Here is a 12,824-nt window from a genome sequence, read left to right on the forward strand (position 1 = left end):
GGATCAAAATATAATTTTCGAAAATTATGAATAAAATATTATTAAAAATATTTAATAATAAATATTAAATATTATTATTTTATTATAAAAATAATAAAATAATGGTAAAAGTCATTTTTTTCTAAAACTCTTAGGAAGATAACTTTAAACCCAGAATCTCATAATTACCTTCATAAAATATCTAGGGAGTGGTAAGAAAATGTTAGTGAGGCAAGAATGAAAGAAAGATAAAATGTTAAAGAAAAGATAAAAGTTAAAGAAAAAGAAAGTAAAATTCTAAAGTAAAGATGAAAATCACTTAGGAAAATAAATTAGAAGTAACATAGTTAGTACTTGACATTGCATTTAGGGTTATGCAAAATATGAAAAGTTAAACTAGTTTAGTATAGACTTAATGAATTTATGCTTGGGACAGGATGACTATTCATACCGAAAACTGAAATAAGTCGCAAAGTAAAAGTTAAACAAGATCGAAGAAAGAAGAATTGTCTTGTGAAAGCAAAGAACAGAAAATAGAAAATTGATTATTTTTTATGGGATGCATCCACGAATTGAATGATCATTGGTCTCGGAGAAACCTACGAACTCTTAATTGTTTTAAATGCGGGTATAACCCACGAATTGTTGTGTGTTGATCTCAGGGATAGCCTATACAAACTAAGGATAACTGTTTTGTTGTGTGTTAATCTCGGGGACGCCCACGAACTGAGGATCGCTGTTTCTCTTGTGCATATATTATGGTGTTGAGCTTTGCGCCGAATGTCAGTTGTAATGAAGGAGTAATATTCTTGACCACCGACACGTATACACGAAGGATGCAATAGGAAACCATATTTATGACTAGTTCCTAAGTAATGTCGGGCTGCAGGGTGTAAACGGACACGTGAGCTCATGGCCTGCATAGGACAGACATGCATCATACTTGGTTGTGCATTCTTGCTGTTATGATTGTTGTATGAATCCATGCTTTTTCTGTTTGTATTCTATTTTTTGTGTTTACTGTCTGCTATTATCTTGTGTTTCTCTAATTATATTCTATTTCTTAGTTTTTTCTATTTATCTATTCTCTATGTTTTCTTCTGTTTACTGTAAAATATATTACTGATTGATAAGCACGATGAAAGCAATTAACATGACTAATTAATCTGACTCTACTAAGAACTTCCCAGTTCTTACCCCTTCTCTCTTTCTCCCCCCTTCAGATGGAAGCAGGAGTACCTTTTCATAATCTACTGATGATCATTCCACAAAGAGGATTCCGCTCTAGGTAGTCTTCTAAGTCTAGGGCAAACTTTTTTCTCTGTTTATATATATATCGTAAGACCAATCAATGTCTACACCCCATCTATTCACGCTTTAACTCAGATTCTTTGTCCAAGGTTCCTGATAGGTAGTTACTTAATGGAGTGCCAGTGAGTTGTCCCAGGACGAAGTATGATCGTGTAGGAAAGTTGTAGGAGATATTCAGCCTTTGATGATGTTCAACCTGACCTGAATTTTGAATGATGTTCAACCTAACCCGAGTTTTGAAGACCTAGAACGTACTTCACTCGCTTTTGTAGTTTAGAGGGATTTGTTGAGTATAGAGTCTAGGCTAGCTTGAACGCCAGCTAAGGGAATTTTTGAATAGGTTAGTGCCTAGGATGTTGTGTATATATATTATCTAGCTATTTCTAGGGGTGTTCTAACTAAGATCTATATTCTAATAAAGGCTGGATAACTGAATGTTATTAACTGCTTGAGATGTATATAAGTGTGGTTGTTTATCACTATTTTATCTATTATTATTTGTGAATTGATTATGAATGATGCCGTTTATTAATCCAAATGTTTTTAAAAAAAAAAAGTACCTCACAAAATAACTACACTTTTAACAATGAATCAGGCTCATATAGTAAATAATAGATAATAATTAGGAAGACAAGTTGATAGCACTCAGTTTCCAATATGATCTAGACATACTGAAATTGGGTCGTTACACCTTACTCATTCCCCACTTCTTTTACCAATCGAGGCATCACCCCCACTTCTTTTTCTTGTCTTTATTTCATAACCTTCTTCACCTTCACAAGCTATCATTCTTCCTCACCTCACCCTCTCTTCGTCTTTTCCCTCCCTTCTTACATTCTTATTCTTGCTTGAGGACAAGCAACTTTCTAAGTTTGGTATTGCGATTCCACTTCATTCATATTTACTCATTCTATGGCTCCCAAATCTGATGCCTCCTTATCAAGGAAAAAAAGGGCAAGGCACCCACCAAACCTCAACATGACGAGAAAAGGTTCCGCTCTCCCTTCCATGAGCATCAATTCTTTGGTGGACAGATAGTGATACCTGAGGTGGGATTTGAGATAAAAAGAAGGCTCTACCCAGACATCTATAGACAAATCCAAAGGTGAAAGTGGGCAACTCTATGCAACCTATCTATCAAAGTGGGGTTCTTGCTAGTCCAAGAGTTCTATGAAAACGCCGCAATGGATGAATAACTAGAACCTTCCCCGTGGACTTCGGACCCGATGCGATCCGAAGAGTTTTAAAACTGGGAGATCCATAATGAGCTATGAGAAGAGACTAAGTACCTGTCCAAGATACGATGATGTCGTAAATAATATTTGCATACTGGGGGTCCAATAAAAAAATGATGCCGAAGGAAACTCAAACTAGTTGAAAAGAAGTGATCTTTTTCTGGCTTCAAGAGGTTTGTTTGAGTTTGTGAGGAGGTCCATCATTCCCTCTTCCAACAACTCCGAAGTGACTAAAGAAAGAGTCATTCTAATCTACTATATCATGACAGGAGAAGAGGTAAATGTGGAGGAAATCATTCCCCCTAATATCCAACGCATAGCTGAGAGTATATTAAAAAAAACAAGGCCTGGATTCCCAATCCTTATACATGGACTCTGTGAACAAGCTGGGGTTGAGTTTGATGAAGATGAGCCAATCAAGGTGGACCACTCAATTACATCTAACAGCATGGAAAGGGTGATGCTCAATCCACATATGCGAAGGCCAAGGCCACCAAGAAGAAGGGAAGCTCAACAACCTCCTTCATCTCAACCAACTCAAGAAGCACAATCCTCTATTCCTCAAGTTTCATCTCTATCCCCTCTTAAATACTACATCCATTGAGAAACTTAAGATAGAACAATTGAACTAAGGGAAACTCATTAATCATATCATGCATGAACAAGAAAATCAACGTGTTGTACTCGGTAACTTCAAGCAAGGCATTGAAACCAAGATGAACTATCATTGTGTGGGAACACAAGTGGCAAACCCAGTAATGGTCCCCTTTCCAAAGTTTGGTGAGTAGATCCATGATCAACTCCTCCAAGGGAATGTCAACATCAACTAACAATCTCTTGAGCAACAATAATCTACTCATAGCAGCAGACCAGAACTAATAGGATTAAATCCTTTGCATTGTGGGGTTAAAATTCATAGCCAAATTAGAATTATCGACTTGAATTCCATATTAGCGAGTATGAATTACTCTAACTGCTTGTGGATGACTTTGAAGGCTTTTCTCTACCTTCAAAACACATTCAATCATACATATAAGAACTTGTGCGTGAGTATGCGTAAGAATAGATATCATGGTATATTAGGATTGTGTATTAATTTGGTTATTACTATGAGTAAATTATTGTAAGTTATATATGTAGGATATATAAATTTGGTAATTAGGATTCAATCCAAACAATATTGTTGCAGGGCAAATTAGCAATTTTTTTCCCAAAACGACGTGGACAGAATGAGAATATGGTTGTGTAAAACACATTGAAGAAAAGAAGACTAATAAAGTGTGAACCTATATATGATTGTTATTCTTTGTTTTAAATAATATGGTTTTCTCTTATTTCTTTTATGTTTTTACAGGTATGAAGAGAAGAAGGCTAATAAAGAAGTATCAAAATCCTAAAAATTTGCTTGCTTGTGCATTAATTGGGATTTCCTAAGTGATTATAATATGCTATTTGTTATATTTGCTATCTGTATTACTTGTATTATACCTGTGTTTGCCATTGTCTGTTTGTTTGTCTTTGTAATTTCACCGGAGATGGAGGAACGGAGGGAAGGCAGAGAGATTTAGGGTTCTAGTTAAGTTTTAGTTAGATTTAAGGAATTGGTTAAGTTTAGAAAGCTTTAGAGAATCACCCTGATTCTTGGTTTCTGTTTTAGTCCTTTAAGTTTTATAATCAGAGTGTCAGTATTCTAGGATTGCCTCTGGCATTCCCAGGATCTTAAACGGTGCGGCAATCAGAACTCGGAGCGAGAAGTTATGCAGAATCAAAGGTTTGAGTGAGGGTTTGTAAATGGAAAGTGTTCCTCCCCCCTTTCTTGCTGAAACCAGCATGTTTGAATGAATGGGGAGGAGAATGAGCTTCAACTCATTTTATTTAATGATTTAGTTGGGCCCACGGGCCCGATTTGGGCTCAGTTTGACTAGTTTGGCCCGTTTGGCCCAATCTTAGGCCAATTTTTTTAAAATTAGTGTCAAAATTCTTATTTTAATTCGTTCTATCTTATTAAACTATAAAATTAACATTTTTAATTTTTTATTAATATTTAATTAATTGACTAATTATCTGCTAATTTTACGGGGTTTACAAAGTCCACCATTCTCCATATGCTCTAGCGCTGCCAAGTGTCAAGGCTTGTGATTTCTAAAATTTTTTTCAAAATGCTTGACATGGGTTTCAACAGCAAGGACACTCTTACCACCAAGCTGGCAATGCTTGTTACCAATATATATACAAATTATAATACATATAGCAATCTTTTATTTTACTTATATTCAATTTATTTTAATTTTAAAGTCACTCATTTTTAAATCAATTATATTTTATTTAATTACACCGGGTGAACCGGTTCGACCAGTGACCCACTGATTAACCCAGTAATCCAGTGACCCAGTAACCTGACCGGTTCGATCACCGGTTCGGTTCTGACAACTATGGTAATTCTTCTGCTAAATACACGTAGAAATGTCCCATAAGTCCAGTATTATATTTGTTTTCATGTATGAATTCAACAGTTAATATTTCTCCATCCTGAATCTTGATAGAGCCTGGTTTTGGATAACAACCAGACATTCCAACAACATAGCCTTTTTCATTTCCTGGCTCTTCTCCTGTGCCGTATGTTGGTTGAACAGCACATAATACCTTTCCATTCTGAAGAAAAGCAAAAAAATAAGGACAAAGATATTTTAAAATATTTTACTTCTTAAGAAGATGAAAAATTAAGAAATAATATTACTTAATAAACAAATATGGAATGGTCAGCTAACAAAATAATTTATACGTAGTTGTAAAGACTATATATGAAAAATTGATAATTACCTCCCCATATAAAGTCGCATTAACGATTCCTGGATGTACGTGAGCTGTAGAGTAGATTAGATTACCACCCTTTTTCATTGGGATCTTTGTCTTTTTAATATGATAATGCCCAATGTCAGTATTTTGTGGAGTGATAGAATACTCTACCTGTAAAAAATTAAAAAGTTTTTATCGATCATTTATTATATAACTAAAAAAGAGATTAATACTCACTTCATTTCATAAAAAATAATTTTTGGCTAATCTAATTACCTATGATAAATTATGTCACCATGTGAAATACATGAATCATGCATTTTAGCGTTCAAGTGAAATGAAATATACTTGTCACTTACCATACAATTATGAATTGGTTCGGAGCCATTATATGTCACTTGATCAGTAACATCAAGTATGTAAAACTTAATAGGCACTTGGTATTGATCCCAATCAACCCATGTTATTGTATATTTAAGGAAAGCTTTTCTCTGTTGTTTGTTATTATATCCTTTTTGTAATTTGCATTGAGAAGTCTTTTCACAACAAAAAATTCCTCCTTTATAATCACCAGACATTGGTTTCCCATCAATACCGGTTTTGCTTACAAAGTCTTCACTTTTGACATTATAATGGTCACATCTGCATTCGGTGCAACCTTTTTTGTCTTCTGTACCACGTGTGTCAATAACCATGATATCGAATAACCATTTTTCTTCATTATACTCCTTTGGGACATTCTCAGGGTGCGTACCTACTTCTATTCTAAATGGATCTGGTAGTTCTAAGCTAGTTTTTCGTGCATCAACTCCAAGCCCCCAGGAATATGAATTAACACTACCCTGGCATACTCCATCATTTCTTCTAAAATACTTACCGTATATGGGCTGACTTTGATTAGCCTGACGTGACATGGTGACATTTTCAAAATATCTTAAAACAAAATAATGGTGCAGGTAAGCTTCATATAATGGCAAAGAATTCTGATGTTCATCAACTAACTCGGCTTGAAAATTCTTGATTCCGATGTGTCCTCTTGGAAACTCAATATCGAATAAATCTGTTATCGTAACCTTTCCTGGTTCCAATACAAATTGCTCACTATAAAAAGTAGCCGTCTTGATATGATTTGAATTCTCATATTGTCGTGCGTATATGATGTTTGATTGCAACAGTATAATTGTTAATGATAGTAATAACACTTCAGGTATAAACTTCATGTTTTCTTGCAAATTGTCATATTTATATGACCATCAATCATATGTTTATATGTTAATCTATGGAAATATCAATAATATATTTATAAATTAGGAAAACATGTTAAGGAAGACAAATAAAATATTAAACCATGTGGAGCTTGAATAAGACATATGAAGTTGAGATTCACATAACATGTCAAAAAGACAAGTACCTTGTTGGAGATTCAATTTTTGATATTTGAAAAAACAATGGAAGGTGAATTTGTATTGATATGAAATTTTTGTATGTCTACTGCTTTTATAGCAGAATCTAATGACAATTTTGTTGAATTTTCAATATTAGATGCCTATTTTGGTGGGCTTTCTAACTATGTGTTCCATTTGTTAAGAAACATTGTTTGTTATTAGTTCCAATTAATGTAACAATAGTTTTTATTTTTTTTGTATACATTAGGTGACAACTTAATTCCAACTCAACTATGAATTCATCTTAGTTGCAAAATTGTTTAGATAATAAAATATTTTTTTAGATTTTGTCAAATTTGTTTTTTAACCTTATCCTCTTCTTATGCGACTCATTTGATATTTTGGCACAAAATAAATCCACATGAATTTATGTTATAGTTCAAACTAACACAAAATTTTAAAATAAAAGACTTAATAAAGTATACAAATTATTTAGAAAATTAAATACGATACTGTCTTGGTATTTCGTATATTTAATACTTCTTTTATAATCTATTAATTTGATAGATGGATACCCTCTTTCTATTTTCTTTCTTTTTTTTTTTTGTAAAAAATGGCCTACTTAACTCAGTACTTAGAGCATTGCTTTTATACGGCAATAGTTCAGCAAAATTATAATGTGAAATTCAAAATTTTTTATTTATGATAAAATAAAATTTCTTAAGTTACAAATAACTTCAATAAAAATTTTATTTATTTTTTTGGAGCTTTATGAAGACGATTGTTACATATATAATTATAATGGTTATTAATAGGTACTTTTAGCAAAATAAATTGAAATGTATGTTATTTTAATCCTTGAGAAAAAGAGAATATATATTTTTTAAATAGATAAAAGGGAGTATTAAAGTCCTAAAAAATTGCTTGCTTGTGCATTAATTGGGATTTTCTAAGTGAGTATAATATGCTATTTGTTATATTTGCTATCTGTATTACTTATATTCTCCCTGTGTTTGCTATTGTTTGTTTGTTTGTTTTTGTAATTTCACCGGAGATGGAGGAATGGAGGGAAGGCGGAGAGATTTAGGGTTCTAGTTAAGTTTTAGTTAGATTTAAAGAATTGGTTAAGTTTAGAAAGCCTTAGAGAATCACCTTAATTCTTAGTTTCTATTTTAGTCCTTTAAGTTTTATAATCAGAGTGTCGGCATTCTAGGATTGCCTCTACATTCCCAAGACCTTAAACGGTGCGGCGATCGGAGCTTGGGCGAGAAGTCATGTGGAATCAAAGGTTTGAGTGAGGGTTTGTAAATGGAAAGTGTTCCTCCCCCCTTTCTTGCTGAAACCTAGCATGTTTGCATGAATGGGGAGGAGAATGAGCTTAAGCTCATTTCATTTAATGAGTTGGTTGGGCCCACGGGCCCGATTTGGGCTCAGTTTGACCAGTTTGGCCCGTTTGACCCAATCTTGGGCCAACTTTTTAAAATTAGTGTCAAAATTTATATTTTAATTCGTTCTATCTTATTAAACTATAAAATTTATATTTTAAATTTATTTTATTAATATTTAATTTATTGAAAAATTATCTGCTAATTTTACGGGCTTTACAAAGTCCACCATTCTCCATATGCTCTAGCGCTGCCAAGTGTCAAGGCTTGTGATTTCTAAAATTTTTTTGAAAATGCTTGACATGGGTTTCGACAGCAAGGACACTCTTACCACCAAGCTGGCAATGCTTGTTACCAATATATATACAAATTATAATACATATAGCAATCTTTTATTTTACTTATATTCAATTTATTTTAATTTTAAAGTCACTCATTTTTAAATTAATTATATTTTATTTAACTATAAAATTTTTTAAATATATATAAATTAAAAAGATAAACAAAAAAAATTATTAATCACAATTTATTTTTTTCATGATTATATGATATCTACTATTAATATTATTTTTCAATAAATACTTATAGTATATAATAATAGGTAAAAACTCATATGCAGTTGTCTTCATATGAAGTTGATAGTTGAAAATCGTTAGATGATATTTAGTCAAACTTGTGAAATCATCTAACTGTTTTTAAATATCAACTTCACATGAAAATAATTGCAAGTGAGTTTTCACCTATAATAATATAATAATACAATAAATATAAACTAATTAATAAAATATTAAAATTTAAAAATGATAATTATTTTTATAAAAACAAAATAAAAGTACTTATAATAAAGAAAAAACAATTAAAATTTATATAATTATTTTATTATACCGGGTTAACCGGTTCTACCAGTGATCTACCGGTTAAACCAGTAATCCAGTGACCAATAACTTGACCGGTTCGATCACCGATTCGGTTTTGACAACTATGGTAATTCTTCTGCCAAATACACGTAGAAATGTCCCATAAGTCCAGTATTATATTTGTTTTCATGTATGAATTCAACAGTTAATATTTCTCCATCCTGAATCTTGATAGAGCCTGGTTTTGGATAACAACCAGACATTCCAACAACATAGCCTTTTTCATTTCCTGGCTCTTCTCCTGTGCCGTATGTTGGTTGAACCGCACATAATACCTTTCCATTCTGAAGAAAAACAAAAAAATAAGGACAAAGATATTTTAAAATATTTTACTTCTTAAGAAGATGAAAAATTAAGAAATAATATTACTTAATAAACAAATATAGAATGGTCAGCTAACAAAATAATTTATACGTAGTTGTAAAGACTATATATGAAAAATTGATAATTACCTCCCCATATAAAGTCGCATTAACGATTCCTGGATGTACGTGAGCTGTAGAGTAGATTAGATTACCACCCTTTTTCATTGGGATCTTTGTCTTTTTAATATGATAATGCCCAATGTCAGTATTTTGTGGAGTGATAGAATACTCTACCTGCAAAAAAATTAAAAAATTTTTATCGATAATTTATTGTATAACTAAAAAAGAGATTAATACTCACTTCATTTCATAAAAAATAATTTTTGGCTAATCTAATTACCTATGATAAATTATGTCACCATGTGAAATACATGAATCATGCATTTTAGCATTCAATTGAAATGAAATATACTTGTCACTTACCATACAATTATGAATTGGTTCGGAGCCATTATATGTCACTTGATCAGTAACATCAAGTATGTAAAACTTAATAGGCACTTGGTATTGATCCCAATCAACCCATGTTACTGTATATTTAAGGGAAGCTTTTCTCTGTTATTTGTTATTATATCCTTTTTGTAATTTGCATTGAGAAGTCTTTTCACAACAAAAAATTCCTCCTTTATAATCACCAGACATTGGTTTCCCATCAATACCAGTTTTGCTTACAAAGTCTTCACTTTTGACATTATAATGGTCACATCTGCATTCGGTGCAACCTTTTTTGTCTTCTGTACCACGTATGTCAATAACCATGATATCGAATAACCATTTCTCTTCATTATACTCCATTGGGACATTCTCAGGGTGCGTACCTACTATTCTAAATGGATCTGTTAGTTCTAAGCTAGTTTTTCGTGCATCAACTCCAAGCCCCCAGGAATATGAATTAACACTACCCTGGCATACTCCATCATTTCTTCTAAAATACTTACCGTATATGGGCTGACTTTGATTAGCCTGACGTGACATAGTAACATTTTCAAAATATCTTAAAACAAAATAATGGTGCAGGTAAGCTTCATATAATGGCAAAGAATTCCGATGTTCATCAACTAACTCGGCTTGAAAATTCTTGATTCCGATGTGTCCTCTTGGAAACTCAATATCGAATAAATCTGTTATCGTAACCTTTCCTGGTTCCAATACAAATTGCTCACTATAAAAAGTAGCCGTCTTGATATGATTTGAATTCTTATATTGTCGTGCGAATATGATGCTTGATTCCAACAGTATAATTGTTAATGATAGTAATAACACTTCAGGTATAAACTTCATGTTTTCCTGCAAATCGTCATATTTATATGATCATCAATCATATGTTTATATGTTAATCTATGGTAATATCAATCATATGTTTATAAATTAGGAAAACATGTTAAGGAAGACAAATAAAATATTAAACCATGTGGAGCTTGAATAAGACATATGAAGTTAAAATTCACATAACATGTCAAAAAGACAAGTACCTTGTTGGAGATTCAATTTTTTATATTTGAAAAAACAATGGAAGGTGAATTTTTATTGATATGAAATTAATTTATGTATACTGCTTTTATAGCAGAATCTAATACCAATTTTGTTGAATTTTCAATGTTAGATGCCTATTTTGGTGGACTTTCTAACTATGTGTGCCATTTGTTAAGAAACCTTGTTTGTTATTAGTTCCCAATTAATGTAACAATATTTTTTATTTTTTTAGTATACATTAAGTGACAACTTAATTCCAGCTCAACTGTGAATTCATCTTAGTTGCAAAATTGTTTAGTTAATAAGATATTTTTTTAGATTTTGTCAAATTGTTTTTTAACCTTATCCTCTTCTTATGCGACTCTTTTGATATTTTGACCAAAAATAAATCCACATGAATTTATGTTATAGTTCAAACTAACACAATTTGAAAATTAAAAGACTTAATAAAGTATACAAATTATTTAGTAAATTAAGTACGATACTGTCTTAGTATTGCGTATATTTAATATTCCTTTTATAATCTATTAATCTGATAGATGGATACCCTCTTTCTATTTTCTTTCTTTTTTTTTTTGTAAAAAATGATTTACTTAACTCAGTACTTAGAGTATTGCTTTTATATGGCAATAGTTCAGCAAAACCATAATGTGAAATTTAAATTTTTTTATTTATGATAAAAAAAATTTTCTTAAGTTACAAATAACTTTAATAGAATTTTTATTTATTTTGTTTGGAGCTTTATGAAGTACAATTTCCTCCAATAGGGCATCTAAAAAAAGCAGGTTTTACTTTTACTAATTAAAAATTCTAAACAATTTTTAATAGATTTTTTGTGTCATTAATCGAAAATTTATATATCATTTTTGTTATTATTAAACTAATTGTATGATATTGAACTAATAAGAAGAAGATGATGACGACGATAGTGATGATAATGAAGGAAGAGGAGGAAGAAAAAAAAAGAGGAGGAAGAGGAGGAAGAAAGAGGATCGGAGGAGGTGGTGGTAAAGGAGGAGATGGTGATGATGATAATGTTGATGATCATGATCATGATAATGATAATAAAGGTGAAGCAGGAGGAGGATGAGGACGAAGAACAATGAGAACGAAAACGATAACGATAACATAAACGCTCGTATATAAATTTGACTTGGTTGAACTTAGTTAAAAAAAAGACTTGACTGTCTAGGATTTTGATCTGTAAAATTTTCGCACTAAAATATAATATTTTAACTTAACTATTGCATATTTTTTCTTACTTAATTATTGCTTATTTTAACTCCTATTATAAGTGAAAACTACTTGATTAATTTAAATAATAATATGAATATAAAGTACAATTTCCTCTAATGGGACATCTAAAAGAAGCACTTACTTTTACTAATTAAAAAGTCTAAACAATTTTTAATAGATTTTTTGTGTCATTAATCGAAAATTTATATATCACTTTTGTTATTATTAAACTAATTGTATGATATTGAACTAATAAGAAGAAGATGATGACGACGATAGTGATGATAATAAAGGAAGAGGAGGAAGAGAAAAAAAAAAAGAGGAGGAAGAGGAGGAAGGAGGAGGATCAGAGGCGGTGGTGGTAAAGAAGGAGATGGTGATGATGATAATGATGATGATGATGATGATGATGATAATGATAACGAAGGTGAAGGAGGAGGAGGAGGACGAAGAACAACGAGAACGAAAACGATAACGATTACATAAACGCTCGTATATAAATTTGACTTGGTTGAACTTAGTTAAAAAAAAAGACTTGACTGTCTAGAATTTTGATCTGTAAAATTTTTGCACTAAAATATACATATTTTAACTTAACTATTGTATATTTTTTCTTACTTAATTATTGCCTATTTTAACTCCTATTATAAGTGAAAACTATTTGATTAATTTAAATAATAATACGAAATATATTATTATTATTATTATTATTATTATTATTATTATTATTATTATTATTATT

The 12,824-nt window shown here is 31.3% G+C and overlaps 2 protein-coding genes across 2 annotated transcripts; both read right to left on the reverse strand.

Annotated features, from left to right (window-relative positions):
• LOC107611471 lies at window positions 4,956-6,541 on the reverse strand. Its single transcript, XM_016313393.1, has 3 exons — window positions 5,681-6,541; window positions 5,346-5,492; window positions 4,956-5,177 (listed from the first exon to the last, which is right to left on the reverse strand). The coding sequence occupies exons 1-3, from the start codon at window positions 6,539-6,541 to the stop codon at window positions 4,956-4,958; spliced, it is 1,230 nt and encodes a 409-aa protein (XP_016168879.1).
• On the reverse strand, window positions 9,071-10,348 carry LOC107611480. The gene is made up of 4 exons (XM_016313401.2): window positions 10,009-10,348; window positions 9,797-9,903; window positions 9,461-9,607; window positions 9,071-9,292 (listed from the first exon to the last, which is right to left on the reverse strand). The coding sequence occupies exons 1-4, from the start codon at window positions 10,346-10,348 to the stop codon at window positions 9,071-9,073; spliced, it is 816 nt and encodes a 271-aa protein (XP_016168887.2).

The sequence above is a fragment of the Arachis ipaensis genome, chromosome B01 (assembly GCF_000816755.2).
Source record: "Arachis ipaensis cultivar K30076 chromosome B01, Araip1.1, whole genome shotgun sequence".
Lineage (NCBI taxonomy): Eukaryota > Viridiplantae > Streptophyta > Magnoliopsida > Fabales > Fabaceae > Arachis > Arachis ipaensis.

What these genes read in the sequence shown, in the direction of transcription:
- LOC107611480 (XM_016313401.2), bottom strand. Translation starts at nt 10,348, where the DNA reads ATGTCACGTCAGGCTAATCAAAGTCAGCCCATATACGGTAAGTATTTT. An exon ending in TGATGGGAAACCAATGTCTG is followed by an intron (nt 9,904 to 10,008) that starts GTGATTATAAAG and finishes TTAAATATACAG; the next exon opens with TAACATGGGTTGATTGGGAT. An exon ending in ATGCGACTTTATATGGGGAG is followed by an intron (nt 9,293 to 9,460) that starts GTAATTATCAAT and finishes GTTTTTCTTCAG; the next exon opens with AATGGAAAGGTATTATGTGC.
- LOC107611471 (XM_016313393.1), bottom strand. Translation starts at nt 6,541, where the DNA reads ATGAAGTTTATACCTGAAGTGTTATTACTATCATTAACAATTATACTG. An exon ending in AACCAATTCATAATTGTATG is followed by an intron (nt 5,493 to 5,680) that starts GTAAGTGACAAG and finishes AATTTTTTACAG; the next exon opens with GTAGAGTATTCTATCACTCC. An exon ending in ATGCGACTTTATATGGGGAG is followed by an intron (nt 5,178 to 5,345) that starts GTAATTATCAAT and finishes GCTTTTCTTCAG; the next exon opens with AATGGAAAGGTATTATGTGC.